The 18,636-nt window shown below is 40.8% G+C and overlaps 1 protein-coding gene across 3 annotated transcripts in view; it reads right to left on the reverse strand.

The window, feature by feature from the left end:
- Positions 1-18,636, reverse strand: part of LOC307093232 (membrane cofactor protein-like) — a 65,398-nt gene that overhangs the window by 32,213 nt on the left and 14,549 nt on the right. For all 3 annotated transcript variants that reach the window (XM_079761156.1, XM_079761158.1, XM_079761157.1), the window contains exons 7-9: positions 16,131-16,169; positions 14,186-14,221; positions 12,737-12,794 (exon numbers count right to left, since the gene is read on the reverse strand). In XM_079761156.1, coding sequence (XP_079617282.1) covers positions 16,154-16,169 — 16 coding nt within the window. In that variant the 3' untranslated portion in view covers positions 12,737-12,794; positions 14,186-14,221; positions 16,131-16,153. The remainder of the gene's footprint in view (positions 1-12,736; positions 12,795-14,185; positions 14,222-16,130; positions 16,170-18,636) is intronic.

Raw genomic sequence — 18,636 nt, forward strand, 5'->3', positions numbered from 1 at the left:
TTGTATGCATGCACACAAGTCCTTTGGTTGATCTCTCCCCCCTACCCCCACCCTCCCCTACCCTCCCTCTGAGGCCCGACAGTCCAATCGATGCCTCCTTGTTACTGGGTATGTTCTTGTTCATCAGTCTATGTTGTTCATCATTTCCCCTAGATGAGTGAGATCATGTTTTACTAGAAATATACTTATAAGAACCGAATGTAAGACGAGTAATAATAGTTATGCTGATAGGCAAATGAATCAGTCCATAGTGAGTTTCTTTCTGGACCAACAGTTCTTTTGAGACCCAATTTCAATGTCCACCAGTTCCTTATGTGTACATGTCGGCACTGACTTTTCAGCTCTGGATGGTGGACAAATGGTGGTAATGCAGGTCCGACTCCCTCTGGTTTCTTCTCGCCCAGACCCAGGGGCGTGGCTTCACCCGGACTCAGGGGCACGCGGCCTCACCCGGATCTGGGACCCAGCATCACCCAGGCCCCGGGGCACGTGGCCTCACACAGTCCCGGGATCCAGCCTCACCCAGACCCAGGGGCGCGTGGCCTCTCCCAGACCCAGGGGCGCGGCCTCACCTGGATCCGGGACCCAGGCTCACCCAGATCCAGGAGCGCACGGCCTCACCCGGACACGGGATCCAGCTTCACCCAGACCCGGGACCCAGCCTCACCCGGATCCAGGGGTGCACGGCCTCACCCGGACCCGGGATCCAGCTACACCCGGACCCAGGGGCGCGTGGCCTCTCCCGGACCCAGGGGTGCAGCCTCACCAGGACCCGACACCCAGCCTCACCCGGATCCAGGGGCGCATGGCCTCACCCGGACCTGGGATCCAGCTTCATCCGGACCCCGGGCGCGTGGCCTCTCCTGGACCCAGGGGCGCACGGCCTCACCTGAACCCGGGATCCAGCTTCACCCGGACCCAGGGGCACGCCGCCTCGCCCGGACCTGGGGGCACGGGGCCTCACCTGGACCCGGGTCCCAGCCTCACCCTGATCCAGGGGCGCACGGCCTCACCTGGACCCAGGATTCAGCTTTACCAGGACCCCGGAACGCGTGGCCTCTCCCTGACCCAGGGGCGCGCGGCCTCGCCCGGACCTGGGGGCGCGCGGCAGAGGATATTTTTAACATTGATTTTTAGAGAGAATTGAAGGGAGAAGGGGAGCCAGATAGAGGGAAACATGGATGTGAGGGAGACACATCAGTCTGGCCACCCAACCAGGGCTGAAGATGGAGTCCGCAATTGAGGTATGTGCCCTTGATCAGAATCAAACCCTGGACCATTCAGTCCAGAGTCCCACGCTCTAACCTGAGTCAGACTGGCTAGGGCTGGTTCTCTTTCTTAAATCCCCTATCTGTGGAAAGGTATATACTTCTTGGGGTGGTTTTGAGTAGCAGGTGAATTGGCACCTGGAACACAGTGAGTGCTAGGCAAGTTTTTGATGTTATGAATACTCTTCAGATGAGAGTATCTTCCTAGGTATAGCTCAGGGAGCCCCCTCCTCCATGAAATCTGATGATTGAAATTCACAGAACTTTCTCCTCCCTCTGGACTCTCCTAATAATGACCCTGAGTAACTCTATTTCTGTGGTATTCCCACTTACTATTTTATTGGACACTCCTCTCTATATATTGTGCTTCTCAATGAAGCTAAAACGTCTCTGAGAATAATCTATGTCAGCCATTTTCAACCTTTTTCATTTCATGGCACACGTAAAATAATTGCTAAAATTCTGAGGCCCACCAAAAATATGTATTTTTTGCCCATTTCACAAAAATAGGTATAATTTTGATTTATTCACATTGCAGAGCTATTGCTGTGTTGGCTGTTGTCATTTTTTTATTTTTATTTGACAATCTAAGGGAACAGAGGTCAGTGCCCCAAATAAACAGTCAGGTATTGCATATTTTAAAAAATTCTTACAGTACAACTGTTGAAAATGGCTGGTCCATGTCCTAACCTTTTGGTACTCCACTAGTTGCCCAGCAGATTCTATCGATTGGATATTCTCTGTTGATCATATTAAAATAGAATCAGTAAAACTGCCTGTACATGCTTCCAGCTGACTTCCCTCCCAAAGCTCATTAATTGATTCTATATTACAATGTATTAGGAGGGAATTCAGGGATGATGGCAGGGTAGAAAGCACCAAAACTATGTCTCTGCAAATAGAAAACAATTTCACTTCTAGAATCTGCCTGATGTCACTGTTTTGAACTCTCAGGTCTGTTGAAGGCTTGCACTTTCCAGGAAATTCTTGGAAAGGTAAAATGCAGGAACATTGGTCAATTTCAGCTGTTCGCACAGTGGCAGTTACCATCCCATTCCCACAGCAGGCAGCTGTGCATGTGTCCTTTGGCAGCTTATAGGCAGCCTGAGGGACCCCGGGTGAGCAAAAAAGACCACGTCCTTGGGGATCTGTGCTCGCATAATCTACTGCTGTTTATGATCATAGAGAGGCAGACAGGGGCTGGCAGCCATTGTTGTCACACCTCCCCCAAAGTTGCAAGACCCATCCTTCTAGGATGGGAATAAGCTGAATATTCTTTCAACAGTAAATGGAAGAGAGAGCACCAATATTTTTGGTCTAAAAATATATTTATAGGTATGCATCCTTCCTATTTTTTTCTGAATTTATTTCACACTCAACTCCTCCTAAGATGACTTCTGTAGTATATAGTCCCAGATCAAATTACTTTCCACAGTTTGAAACTGGCTCAGTCTCCTGAGGTAAGTTCCTAGAGGTCAGGGATCATATGCCTTCTTTTCCTTCTACATTCTGTACTCCCTGCGTGCTCAAAAAATGCTATGGTAAGTGCTGACCCTTAAATAAACATCGTGGATTTCATAGATCAAATTAAATATGGGCTAAACGATTTTAAAATGACTTCATGTCATATGTTTTATATCAGTGAACTGAGCATTTTATAAGTAAATAGATGTCAATTAAATATAAAAATTTGTAATTTAATGAATGTAAAGTGTTTATAATAAATATAATTTAGTCTTCCTTCACTAATCAGTGGATCATGCTTGGCCTCAAAAGTTCTCTGAGCTAGTTGTTTGAGCTGTATTAGTATATTGCTACGCTGTTAGAATTTTTTAGTTCTGGATTTTTTGGTAGTTTTTCCCCCCTAGAATATATCATTTCTACTTCAGCCAATCTTCTTCCTCTTAATTATTTGTGGGCTTGAAAACCTAACAAAGCTGACACAACCATTATGTAAAACTAGAGGCCCTGTGCACGAAATTCATGCACAGGTAGGGTCCCTAGCAGCTGTGGGCTGCAGGCCAGAACCTCTCTTTCCCGGCTGCCGGCTGCCAGCAGGGGCCTTTCTTTCATTCCACACCGCCCCCTGGTGGTCAGCGCACATCATAGCAAGCAATCAAACTCCCAGTTGAACACCTGTGGTAACACTTTGCATATTAGGCTTTTAGATAAATAGAGATAGAGATAGAGAGAGATAATGTGAAGGAGACACATCAAGTAAAGTCCTAAAGGTCTAAAAGAATGCAGAGGCCTCTCCTGTAAGGTTAAGGATCTAAGAAAGGAGCTAGATCTATTCTGATCCCTGAGAAACCTCTTTCCTTATTCCCTGGATTGGTCTTATGTCACATTGATGTTAAACTCTAAAAATATATATTTGTACTTCTATCAAATAATAAAATTAAGTTACTCTTTTTAAATTAAACTTATTGGGGTAACATTATATAAATTTCAGGTGTACAAGTTGTAATGGGACATCTGTATACTCTATTGTGAAGTTTAGTTTCCTTCCCTCACCTCCCTTTAACCTTTTCACTACCACCCCTCCCTTCTGCAAACCATCATTTTATTGTCTGTAACTGTGAGTTGTTTTGTTTGTTTGCTTTTTATATTTGCTGCTTTTTGTTTTATATTCCACTAGTGAAACCAGTTTTTGTCCTTTTCGGGCTGACTTACTTCCTTGGCATAATCCTCTCAAGATTCATTCATTTTGTTGAAAATGGCAATATTTAATCTTTTTATGGCTGAGTAGTATTTCATTATATATATGTACCTCTTCTTTATTCAATCATCTGCTGAAGGACACTTAGGTTGTTTCCATGTCTTAGCTATTGTGAGTAATGCTGCAATGAGCATAATGTTCCATATATCTTGATAAGTGTTTTCAAAATTTTCAGGTAGGTACCCAGAAGAAAGAATGCTGGTTTATATTTTAGCTCTATCCTTAAGTTTCTGATGAACCTCCATGTGGTTTCTATAGTGGCTGCACCAATTTACATTCCCACCAGCAGTGCATGAGGGTTCACTTTTGTCCATATTCCCTTCAATACTTGTTATACCTTGTCGTAATGATAGATGTTCTAACAAGTGTGAGGTAGCACCTCATTGTGGTTTTCATTTGCATTTCCATTATAACTACTGATGTTGAGCATCTTTTAATATATTTGTAGGCCATCTGTATGTCTTCCTTGGATAATTGTCTATGCAGGTCCTCTGCCCATTTTCAAATCAGATTTTGTTGTTGTTGTTGAGCTATATGAGTCCTTTATGTATTTTGGAAATTGGCTCCTTATCAGAGATATCTTTGGCAAATATTTCTTCCCATTCAGTTGGTTACCATTTTTGTGTCCTTGCTTGCCTCAATATGGATCTTAAAAATATATATATTTATTATTATTAATTTTTGGAGACAGAGGAGGAGAGAAACATTAATTGGCTGCTGCCTGCAGTCCCCCTACTGGGGAACTTCAACCCTGGCATGTGCCTTGACCAGGAATCGGACAGGTAGCCATTCAGTGCACGGGATGACTCCCAACCAACTGAGCCACACCTGCTACGGCCCAATATGGATCTTTAATATCAGCTTATGGAACTAGTCAGTGCTTGGCAAATCCCTACAGGGTCTTTTGCAGTTCCATAAAATTTTATAAATTTTTATTCTCGTTCTTTGAAAAAATGCTATTGGGATTTGATGAGGAATGTACTAAATTTGCACACTGCTTTAGATATATTGCCATTTTAATGATGCTAACTCTTCTAATCCACTAACATGAAATATCTTTCCATTTCGTCTTCTTAGATTTCTTTCAACAATGTAGTTTTCAGTATAAAGGTCCTTCACATCCTTTGTTAATTCCTAGGTATTTCATTTGTTTGTTGCAACTGTAAATAGGATTGTTTTATTTCTCTGATATTTTGTTGTTAATATATAAGAACACAATGTACATTGATATTGTATCCTGCAACTCATTGTATTTGTTCATTTTATTCTAATAGTCTTTTGGTGGAGTCATTAGGGGTTACTATATAGAGAATTTTATCATATGCAAATAGTGACTTCACTTCTTCAACCCCAATCTGGATACCTTTTAAGAGATATTCTTGCTCATTTTTCCTGGCTTGGTTTTCCATTACTATGTTGAATAACAGTGGTGAGAGTGGGCATCCTTGTCTTGTTCCTGATTTTACAGGAAAAGCTGTTTTTCACCACTGAGTACGACATCAGCTGACCATCACATCTTGCTTTTATTTTGTTGAGATACTTTGCTTCTGTACCCACTTTATTGTGTTTTAGTCATAAATAGATGTTGTATCTTGTCAAATGCTTTTTCTGCATCTTGAAGTGGTCATATGGTTTTCCTATATTTTGTTAATGTTATCACATTGATTGATTTATGAGAATGCTGAACCATCCTCCCATCCCTGGAATGAACGAACCCCACTTGATCATGGTATGTGATCCTTCTAATGTATAGATGTATTTGGCTATCTTGTATTTTGTTTAGAATTTTTGCATTGATGTTCATCATGGATATTGGCCTATAAACTTCTTTTGTGTGTGTTGTCCTTGCCTGGTTTTGTTATCAGGATAACGTTGGCCTCATGAGATAGGTTTGGAAGTATTCCCTCCTCCTGAATTTTTTGGAGGAATTTGAGAAGGATTGGTATTAAATATTCCTTGAATGTTTGTCAGCATTAACCAGTGAAGCCACCCTGGGCCTGAACTTTTTTTTAAGGGTATGTTTTTGGTTACTGTTTCAATTTCCTAACTTTTGATCACTCTACTTACTTTTTCCAATTTTTTAAATTTCAGTATAGTTGGTATATAATATTATACTGATCATATTAGTTTCAGGTATACAATATAATGATTCAAAAATTTTATACCTTATGAGATCATACCACTAATTCTATATCATCTGTCCCTTTGAAAAGTTATTACAATAATATTTCCCTTCACCTTTTTCATGCACCTCCTTCCCCCACCCATCACCCTTCTGGCAACCATCTCTTTAGTCATTGCTTCTATGTGTCTGATGTTGTTTTGTTTTGGGTGTTTTTTTTATTCCACTTTATAAGTGAAATCACATGGCATTTGTCTTTCTCTTTATTACTTAGTTAGCATAATACCCATCCATGTTGTTGCAAATGGCAAGATTTTACTTTTATACTGTAGTGTAATATTCTAATATATGTGTATATATCACCAATTCTTTATCCATTCATCTACTTTTGGATACCTAGATTGCTTACATGTCTTGGTTATTATAAGTAAGGCTGAACGGAACCTATGTGTGCATGTATCTTTTTTAAGCAATCAGGTAAATACCCAGAATTAGAGCTGCTGGGTTGCATAATAAATGTATTTTTAGGTTTTTCTTTAGTGGGTTTTTTTTTTAAATTGATTTCAGAGAGGCAGGGAGAAGGAGAGAGATAGAAACATCGATGAGAGATAATCATTGATCGGCTGCCTCCTGCACGCCCCACACTGGGGATCAAGCCTGCAACCCGGTCATGTGCCCTTGACCATGTGCCCTTGACCAGAACTGAACCCAGGACCTTGCAGTCCACAGGCCAATGCTCTGTCCACTGAGCCAAGCTGGCTAGGACATATTTTTAGTTTTTTAAAGAAAAGCCATATAGTTCTCTATAGTGGCTGTACCAAATTTGTCCCACCAACCGTACACATGGGTTCCACTCTCTACTTCCTTGCCAACACATTTTTGTTGACTTTTTGAAGATAGTCATCCTGAACGGTGTGATGTCGTATCTCATTGTGGTTTTGATTTGCATTTTCATGGTGATTAGTGATATTCAGCATCTTTTCATGTCTGTTGGCCATAAGTATGTCTTCTTGGAAAAATGTCTTTTGATGCCCACTGCCCATTTTCAAATCGGTGATTTAATTTTTTTATTGCTGACATTATTACAGATGTCTTCCATTTTCCCCATCTTTTCCCCCTCCACCCAGACCCCACACTCTCCCCCTTTCCCTCTGGCCCTAACTACATAGTTTTCTGTGTGTCCATGGGATACATGTTGAAATGATAATGTTTTGGAAATACCGGGTTAAAGAAAATATTAAAGTTAATTTTGAAAAAAAAAAAAAAAGTGGTCTTGTGTAGAAGCAAGTAGAAGTGAGTAGCTTATGAGTGCCAGACAGCTAAGTTGGAGCCAGGCAGGCACATGTCAGGATGGAAGAGCTCCGGTCAGGGATACCTTGTTCATACTGCTTACTCCTTTTATTCGGACCCAAAATGGGCTACAGGGAGCATGGTTGAGAACACACTGCAGCCATCTTGCTGGTTGGCCAAAGCACCCAGAGAGTGCTCCCCATCGCCTTATCGAGGTGGAGGGCGATGGGGCGATGTATACAATGGAGCTTACCTGCACCTCCTCTCTCAAAGATTCTCTGCAGATTCGGGAGAGCCCCTGTGGTTTCCCATTTCTCCACTTGGTCTCCTCCTTTCGTTTGTTCTTCAGAAGCTGTTCAATCAGCCTCAGTTGCCTATCAGGAGTTACTGCTCTCTAGATAGGTGCATATTTTGATGTGCTTGTGGGAGGAGTGGAGGTTAGCACCCATCCATACCACAGACATCCTGTACCTCCTCACTATTTTGTACTTTGGCAGGAAGTCTGTAGAAGGGCAACTGTGTTCCCAAATCATCATAAATACAAATCCATTTTGTGCAAATTTTAACAGCAATTTGGGATTATCTGTGCCTGGTGTCCTGCTTCCAGAGTTACCCCTACAAATGGGGAAGAAACTGCATGCATTTTACAGTTCTGAACAGGGGTTTCTAAGGCAACCACAACCAATTTGTAGGAAGTGGGGGGCACAAAGACTATGAACATTAAACAGCACAAAGAATCTACATATATATATATATATATATATATATACACACATACACACACACACACACACACACACACACACACACATATATAAAAGAGTAAGCGACCGTTACGACCGGTTAACAGAATGACCAGTCGACCAGTTGCTATGACATGCAATGACCACCAGGGGGCAGGCTCTCAATGCAGAAGCTGCCCCCGGTGGTCAGTGTGCTCCCACAGCCAACCTCCTGCATCTGGCCAACCTCCCGTGGTCCCTTCCCCGAGCTGGCCGGCCCCGATCGGGACTGGCCGAGATGCCCTGATCGGCCCCCATTGCCAGCGAGGGCAAGGGATCCCACCTGTGCACGAATTTGTGCACTGGGCCTCTAGTATAATATAAACTTTTAATTTTTAAAAAAGAAAGCAAGGCAAAACTAAGTATTATACCAAATACCTTTAAGAAATCTTTAGGAGTCTTTAAAAATCTAATTATCTTAGGCAAGAGAAAAATTTGCCTATAAACTTCATTGTATTTCCTCAAATTGAAAGCACATTGGCACATCAATAATAGTCTTCACCCTGGTTACTCGAACTGTAGTCCAGGCCCAGCATCATCATCACGTAGGGCTCATCAGAAATGGAATCTCAGATCAGTTATGGTATTGAACATTGAATCTGGGCATACAGCACTCAGATACTTATTCAGTTTTAAAAGAGCCATTAATTGATAGCTGGAATGTTGGATTCAAACTTGTTTAAGAAACTTTAAGTATTCTGATGCAACAATGTTTTAAACAAACAAGTGAGGGACACACTGCTATATTGTTTTGCTTTCCTTAGGAGTTATTTCCACATGAACCTTTTAGAATTGTACAAGTATGTCCTACTCAGACTGACGTGTATAGACAATTTAAAAAATACTACTGCAAGAGAAATCGCATCTGCATAACATGTGTTCTAAAAATATCAGATTGAATATTCAAATGAAAGCATTGTGGGTACTTTAAAAAATCCAATGATATAAAAGAAGTTTGAGTTCTTTATGAGTGTAGAATTTACTTTTATTACATAGACTAAAACCAATGATTAATAGGAAAGAAAAATATATCATAAAACCATGTATAGCCAAAGTCTTAAAATTATTGGTTTAAGCCCTCACCGGGTGGCTCAGTTGGTTGGAACACCATTCTGTACACCAAAAGTTTGTGGGTTTGATTCCCAGTCAGGGCACATATGTAATTTGCAGGTTTGATCCCCAGTTGGGGCACATACAAGAAGCAAATCATTGATGTTTCTCTCTCATATTGATGTTTCTCTGTCTCTCTAAAAATCAATCAACATATCCTCAGGTGAGGATTAAAAAACATTTATTGTTTGATTTCAAAGCTATTTCCAAAGAAATCAGGAAGAATAATTAAAAATCAGAAATTTCAAAGCCCCTAATCTTGATCTATGTTTCAGAATTTATTCTAATTCTTTCATTAAATTATAAATTACCTAATTAGAAATTAAGTTTGATGTTTAAAAACCATATGACTTTAGAAGGATTTGTACATTTTTATTTTCTAAGTTTCCCATCTTTTTTCATTTTTTTAAAATATATTTTTTACTTGATTTTTTTACAGAGAGGAACAGAGAGGGATCGAGAGTTAGAAACATCGATGAGAGAGAAACATCCATCAGCTGCCTCCTGTACACCCCCTACTGGGGACGTGCCTGCAACCAAGATACATGCCCTTGACCAGAATCGAACCCGGGACCCTTCAGTCCACAGGCCAACACTCTATCCACTGAGCCAAACCGGTCAGGGCTCTTTTTTCACTTTTATAAATAAAAAGACAGATAAAATTAACGAGATGCCTTATAAATTTTCCCCTTTCAGCACGTTTAATCCCATGTTTTCCTGAAACTTAGTAAATTAAGAGAATATAAGAGGGAGATCAAATAGTGTTGCTTTTATTCCCATAGTTTAACTTCTATAAATAACAACTCTAAATGAAATAAAAATCAACTTGGATATTTGATTGATGGCCGAAGGCGCGGGGACCCCCACCATAATTCCCGGAGTGCACACAACCCATGCGCAGGCTCTGGGACCCTGCAGTGAGTCCTTGTAACGCTGTGCACCACCCTGACAGCAGGCTCCGGAGCCCGCATCCCGCTGCAGTGACTTGCAGTCTCAAGCCACCCTGCCATGGGGTCCAAGACCCCACAGTATATCGGGTCAACTGGCCACAAACTTCAGGACCTCGCAGTGAGTCACACACCAGTGAGACCTCAGACAACCTTACCATAGGAGCAGGGACCCTGAGCACATCCACAACAGCTTATACAATGAAGGTGGGGATGAGACACATAGACAACTGTAAGGCGACTCTATCCACAAGTGGAAAAATTACATTCAAGACCCAACTATATCAGGAGAACCCAAATAACTCAAGTAAGGGGCTTTCCTAGAATACCCAGCTCAGGAGATCTGAGAGACTGCACTACTGGGTCCCACAAAACACATACTAAATAGGACCACCCACCAAAAATCTGAGTCGCATAGCAGTTTGATCTAAGACATAGAAACAAATACAGAGACATCAAAAATGGGGAGACAAAGAAACAATCCCAAAGGAAAGAAAAGAAAAAATCGCCTGGAAAGAAACTAAATGAAATGAAGGCAAGTAATTTGTCAGGGAGAGAATTCAGAGTAATAGTTATAAGGATGCTCAAACGTCTGGATAACAAATACACGCAACTCAATGAGAAGTATAAGGAGTTGAATGAGAAAAATCACTAACAAAAGTAAAAGTCAAGAAGAAATGAAGAATGACATAGTGGCAATAAAGAACACAACAGAAGGTTTCAACAGTGGGGTAGGAGAAAGAGGACCGAATCAGTGAGTTAGAAGATAAGGGAGACAAAATAGTCGAGCAGAGCAGCAAGTAGAAAAAAATTTGAAAAGCAGGAGAGTTGAAGGGAGCTTTGGGACAACATGAAATGAAACAACATCCACATAATAAGGGTTCCATAAGGACACAAAGCTGAGAAAGTATTAAAAAACCTGTTTGAAGAAATAATGACAGAAAACTTCCCTGACTTGGGGAAGAAAAAAATTCACACAAGTTCAAAAAGCACAGAGAGTCCCAGTCCAGATGAACCGAAAAAGACCAATACCAAGACACATCAATTAAATTGGCCAACATAAAAGACAAAGAAAGAACATAAAGGCTGCAAGAGAGAGATAAAGTTACCTACAAGGGACCTCCCATTAGACTATCAACTGATTTCTCAACAGAAACACATCAGGCCAGAAGGAAATGGAATGAAGAATACAAAAAATTTCTTTTGAGAGCCAAATTTTTTAAACTTAAACTTCTTCTAATGCCACTTCTTCAAAATAGACTCGCCCAGGCCGTGTTATTTTGTGGAAGAGCTACACTCAAGGGGCCAAAGAGCCGCATGTGGCTCAAGAGCCGCAGTTTGCCGACCACGGGAGTAGGGGACTTTAATACCCCATTGACATCATTGGATAAATATTCTAAACAAAAAATCAACAAGGGAACAGCAATCCTAAATGGCTCACTAGATCAGATGAAACTAAATGTCACCTTCAGAACATTTCACCCCAAAGCTATGGAATATACATTCTCCTAAAGTACACGTGGGACGTTTTCAAAGATAGACGACATGTTGGGACACAGGCTTAAGTCTCTACAAATTCAAGAAGACTGAAATCATATCAAGGGAAAACAGTATGGCGTTTCTTCAAAAAATTAAAAATGGAACTCTCATTTGACTCAGTGATCCCACTTCTAGGAATATATCCTAAGAAATCAGAGACTCATCAGAAATAATATACGCACCGCTATGTTCATAGCAGTGCAATTTACAATAGCCAAGATTTGAAAACAGTCTAAGTGCCCATCAGCAGATGGGTGGATTAAAAAACTGCAGTACATCTATTCAATGGAATAGTATGCAGCTGTACAAAGGAGAGCTTTTACCATTTGCAACATCAGGGATGGACATGGAGAGCATTATGCCAAGGGAAATAAGCCAGTCAGAGGAAGATAAGTATCATATGATGTCACTCATACGTGGAATCTAATGAACAAAATAAACTGATAAACAAAAATAGACCCAGAGACATAGAAGCATCAGACTGTCAAACCTCAGAGAGAAGGCGGCGGGGGGGGGGGGGGGGGGGGGGGGAGGAGTGGGGGGGCAGTAGGGAAGAGATCAACCAATGAAATCACATGCGTATACGCATAACCCATGGACACAGACAATAGGGTGGTGAAGGCCGGCTGTCGGGGGCAGGAGCGGGATGGGAGGGATCAATGGGGGGGAAAGGGGAGACATATGTAATACTTTCAACAATAAAGATTAAAATAAAATTAATTTTTTAAAAAATTTTTCCTTATAGACATATAGCTGAAGCAGCTCTACACAGATTTCTCATTACAATGATAGTATAATTCGCTGTAAATATTTTTAGTAAAGAAATGCAATTCTGATGGCACAGTCATGTAGGCACACTGAAAAAATATGCATGCAATACAGAGTGTAAACACAAGCTACACAAAAGTACATCAAGAGTGAGAGGCACCAATATGTTCAAGAAACATGCTTTAAGTTACCCTTTCCTCTTCTTGTGATGATACAGGACTCAGCTGACAATAAGTGCCATGAAAGCATCTACAATAAACCAAAGAACAAATGAAATGTAACTGGAAACTAATCACCAAGATTCAAAACCTAGCAGAAGAATTAATGTTCAGTGGGCAGAAAATGGTATTTTATTTAAGCACATTGCCCTGGCCATTCATTTGTTCCATCTGGACTCTTCACTGTCTAAGTGCAAATCTCTGAAATCACTTAGACAGTCCACACCAAGCAGAGAAGAGTCCTTTCCTAATTTACAAAGATACCCAAAGCATATTTGGGATGCAAATTCATATGACTAATCATCTTGAAAAAACATGTATTATTTAGGATTTGTTACTTAAGTGGACATATCCTATCCTATATAATACAAGCCTAATATGCGAATTGTCCCCTTAGGTGGTCATTTATCTTTGGACCGGGAGTTCAACTGGGAGTTCAACCGGGAGTTCGACCGCTTGCTATGACGTGCGCTGACCACCAGGGGATGGCACAGAACATGGCGGGCATCAGCGATGCAGCACTGGCAGCGGGTGGCAGTGGAAGCGCTGCCAGCCCCGAGAACAGCGGGACCATGGTGGGATGGTGGAGCAGGTGAGCAGGTGGCGCCAGGCAAAGGCGGGTGTGAGTAGGGGCCAGATCGCCCTGCTGATCGCCCAGCAGACGGTGACCAGTGGCAGTGGCAGGGGGGCAGAGCCATCACCTGGCTCGCAGGTGCTGAGGGAGCTGGGTGGGGGGGCCCAGCCTTGATTGATCATCCTGCAGACGGGATGGTGGAGAAGGTAAGGGGCGGCGCCAGGCCAAGGCAGGGTGCCAGGCGGGGATCTGGGGCTGTGAGGCTGGGGTTGTGAGCTGGGGCCCGATCCCCACAGGCCACCCCGAGGGACCCCACCCATGCATGAATTTGTGCACCAAGCATCTAGTCTATATATATGCTAAGTGTCCCTCCAATTGTTCATTCGACCAGTCGCTATGACCCACACTGACCACCAGGGGCAGATGCTCCAACCGGTAGGTTAGATTGCTGCTGGGGTCCAGCCAAGTGGGACTTGGACACCCTGGAGCCCTCTCCCAGTCCCTTTCTGGCTCCAATCATGCACCAGTGGGGTCCTCGGCCCAGCCTGTGCCCTCTTGCAATCCCAGACCCCTTGGGGGATGTCGGAGAGCTGGTTTCGGCCCGATCCTCACAGGCCAGGCCGAGGGACCCCTCCAGTGCACAAATCTGTGCACCAGGCCTCTAGGAGAATATAAAAAATATATAATCAGCAACACAAGGCAGTATATCATATAAAATGTGAGGTGTTTCTAGACTGGTTTACTTAATTTCAAGCTATAAAACCTGTAGAAATTGAAAAACTGTTACACAAATAATGCTCTTCACATTAATACTTTGATTTAAGTGGGATCCAAGTTGGGACACTTACCAACAGCAAGAACAATCGCAACAATGACTCCAGCACCTGGGAAAAATAAAACCAGTTTCAAGATAACTGAGCACATGTGGGTCTCCAGGTGGCAATTACATTTTAGTTAATCAAATCATCTATAAACTACAGCAAAAAAAAGTTTTATCAGTCTAGTTTAGTGTGACTGTGCATCCAGCTCATTTGTTCACCGAGCCCTTCTAATCAGATTCCAGGCTTAGGGCCCAATACTGTTTTGTGCTGTAGCTACCACACTAGGTTATTAGTAAATATTTATTAGAACAATTAGAATTCACTAGATTAGTAGGAAAATCATTTTTAAAATGTTTTATTCCATCTTAGTTGATATAGTTCAGTATTCAGTCTATCATTTCTTATGACTTTATTACAAATGTATATTTTTTCACCAACAGTGGTGGGTCTGTGGAATAAGTCATAATGAAGTTCTATTAATTACAGAAATGTAGTATGTTGAATCTTCACAAATAATACATTATCTTATAATCAATCCTTCCTCATGCACACCCACTTCAAATTAAGACATAACAAGGGGATTCTAAGAATGCAAAAGAAACACCAGGGCACATGGATAAAATTATGCTTAGAAACTTAAACAATTATTTTTGACTATCAAGAGAGCAATAAATAATTCTACAAAATCTTAATTATATCTTAATTAAATTTCTATGAAACAAAGCATCATACCTAATAAAATGGTAATATGCAAATTACCATCACTCCGCTATGCCCACGATTGGGCCGTTGGGAGGCTGGGGGCGGGACTCGGGGTGGCCGATTGGGCTGACTCACGAGTCCCCGTCCCCCGTTCCTCCTGCCGTCCCCAACAGCCGGAGCTGCGGGAGGACCCATGGGGCCAGCGGAAGGCACCGGTGGCGGAACTCCAGGTGGCTGATTGAGTGGCTGCCGGCACCAGTTTTCCGCCAGCAGCAGTTTTCCTCTGGCCACCCGCCAATCGGAGCGCCTCCCGCCAGCGTGATGGGCCACCCAGAGTTCCTCCACCGGCGGCGCGGAAACGGAGCTGGAGGAACTCTGATTGCGCTGGCGGCCAGAGGAAACGGCACTGGAGGAACTCAGGGTGGCCGATCGCGCTGGAGGCCAGAGGAAATGGCACTCCGATCAGCGGGTGGCTAGAGGAAAACTGGTGCTGGCAGAAAACTGGTGCCAGCAGCCAGGTGAAGGAAGGTCTTTTGCACGAAACTTCGCGCAATGGGCTTCTAGTAGAAATATACAATGTCGTATTTACCTCTGCTCTTTTTACTTCATAAGAAAAATTGTCAAGTGTTTAATGAATGAAGATCACTTTGCACTTATTGGTACAATGACAGTTTCACTACAGTGTTCAGAGGGAAAACTTAACGAGTCTAAGGTGCATTTTATAAAGAGACCAACCTTAAAATTTTTCTTCATTTATTCATAAAAAATACTTGTATTGCATTTAAATGACACAACTATACTTATAATTTTCTTGAATACTTATTGTGTGAACTACGTGAGCGTACATAAAGTGTGATACACCAGCCTCTTATGAAAAAAAAATTAACCCAAATTATAATACATTAAGTCTTGAGTATATAAGGTATGAATAGAAAGAAAACTTAACTACCAACTGTCATCACAAAAAACAATACTTCATGAAAATCAAATTATATTCTACAAATTTTAACCTACAACTAAATACAGCAGTTGAGAAATTACTTCACCTTACAAGGAAACCAAATTTGTGGCAACTCTTAAAAACTGTATTATCTATTAGTCTATACATACTACAGTTTATATTTGTCATGGTATCTACAGTATTAATATTACCAAATGTTAATTCTCACACATTTGTGATAGATTATCTCAAACTATAGATAATTGAAATATATTTCCATGTAGGACTTTAAAATCCCATACTGCAGAGCATTACTAACTAAAATAATACCTAATGTTTTAGATGGTGTTTCATCAGGAGTGGGATGTCCTAGAAAAAAGAAAAAAAAGGAAATAAGTAAAAAGAGAAAGAAGACAATAACAAAGATTAAGACCTCTAAATTATAATTTTAGAATTTTTACCTTTGAATAAAAACTCATAATTTTATTTTCTTCACATAAATTATATTAGTTCCTTTTCCAAATATTATAAAATATTATAAATTTATATTCAATGTCATCAGAATTCTTCTTCCTGTCCAGTAACATTTCCTATGACAATATTCCATGGTATAGAAATTAAATTTATCATTAGATTAACATCAAAATTAGCCTATGGATTGATGTGATTCTACATAAAATTAAAAGACATAGGGCCTGGCTGGCATGGCGCAGTGATTGAGCTTCGACCTTTGCACCAGGAGGTCATGGTTCCATTCCCAGCCGGGGAATATGCCCGGGTTGTGGGCTCGATCCCCAATGTGGGGCGTGCAGGAGGCAGCCAATCCAGGATTCTCTCTCATCACTGATGTTGCTATCTCTCTCTCTTCTTTTCCCATCCTTTCTAAAAATAAAAATAAAACACACACACATACACACACACACACACACACAAACACAATAGGAAGGCTTAAACGGATTTAGAAGTTGATCTTTAGTAGAAGGAAACTTACACATAATAAAAGCCATTTATGAAAAACCAATAGCTAATTTCATACTCAATGGTAAAGGAATGAAAATTTTCCCCTTAAGATCAGGAACAAGACAGGATGCCTGCATTTCCTACTTCTACTAAACATCATATTGGAAGTTTTAGTCGGAGAAATAAGGCCAAAAATATATATAAACAACCAGCACCCAAATTGGGAAGGAAGAACTAAAATTATCTCTCTTGCAGATGACATGATCTTTTACATAGAAAACCCTAAAGATTACACACACAAACATAAACCTGTTGAAACGAAAATATAAATTCAGCAAAAGTTGCAGGCTACATAATGTACACCCCAAAATCAGTTGCATTTCTAGACACTAAAAATGAACAATCCTAAAGGGAAATTATTAAAACAATTCCATTTACAAAAGCATAAAAAATAAAATACTTAGGAAGAAACTTAACCAAGAGGTAAAAGACTCCTACACTGGAAACTACAAAATATTGCTGAAAGAAATAGAAGATGACATGAATAAATAGAAAGACATCCTATGCTAATATTACAAAAAGTAACCCACGGGTTACATGCATCCCCTATCACCACCTTGAATATGCATTCTTCAGAATTACAAAATCCAACTTATAATCGAACCCAGGACTCCTCAGTCCGTGGGCCGACACTCTATCCACTGAGCCAAACCAGGTAGAGTCCAATTTATAATTCTTGAAATCCAAGGATCTAAAAATTGCCAAGACAAGCCTGAAAAAAAACAACAAAAAACACAGCATGGTTGAGAGGACTCAAGCTTCCTGATTTTAAAACTTACTAAAAAGCTACAAAAATCAGAACAAAGTGGTACAGGCATAAAGACAAAAACCAAATGAATAGAAGCCCAGAAATGAACCCTCACATAATATGGTCAAATGTGCACAAGGATGCTAAGAATATCTAAAGGGAAAAAACAGTCTGTCAACAAGTGGTTCTTAGAAAACAGGATATCTACACACAAAAGAATGGAGTTGGTCTCCTGCCTTTTACCATACACAAAAATTTATGCAAAATGGATCAAAGAACTAAGCATAAGAGCTAAAACTATAAAACTTTGATAACAAAACATAGAGGACACGCTCATGATGTTGGATCTGGCAATGTGACACCCAAAACACAGGCAACAAAAGAAAAATAATAGATATATGGGACTTGATCAAAATAAAAAACTATTGTTTATCAAAAGACGCTATCAATAGAGTGAAAGGCAATCCAAGAATGGGAGGAAACAACTGTAAATCATTCAACTGACAAGGGGTTAATATCCAAAATACATAACGACCTCCTGAAACTCAACAAAAACAATAAAACCCAAAATCATAAAGTGAGCAAAGGACTTGAATCGACATTTCCCCAAAGAAGCTATACAAAACATCAAGAAGCACATAAAAATATGATCACTGCCTGACCAGTGTGGTTCAGTGGTTCAGCATCGACTTATGAACCAGAAGTTAATGACTCAATTCACCTCAGGGCACATGCCCAGGTTGCATGCTCCATCCCCAGTGGGGTGCATGCAGGAGGCAGCCGATCAGTGATTCCTTCTCATCATTGATGTTTCTATCTCTCTCTTTCTCAAGAATCTTCCTCTCTGAAAACAACAAAAATATATTAAAATGAACACTAATCATTAGGAAATGCTAACAAAAATGACAATGAGATACAACTTCATATACATTAAAATGGATAGTATTAAAAAAACATACAAAATAACAAGGTTGGTAAAGAGTGGAAAAATTGGAACCTTTGTGTATTGACAGTTGGAATATAAGATTTATGATAAAAATTGGCATTTCAAATCAGTTGGAGAGAAGA

The sequence above is a fragment of the Cnephaeus nilssonii genome, assembly GCF_951640355.1.
Source record: "Cnephaeus nilssonii genome assembly, chromosome: 21".
NCBI lineage: Eukaryota > Metazoa > Chordata > Mammalia > Chiroptera > Vespertilionidae > Cnephaeus > Cnephaeus nilssonii.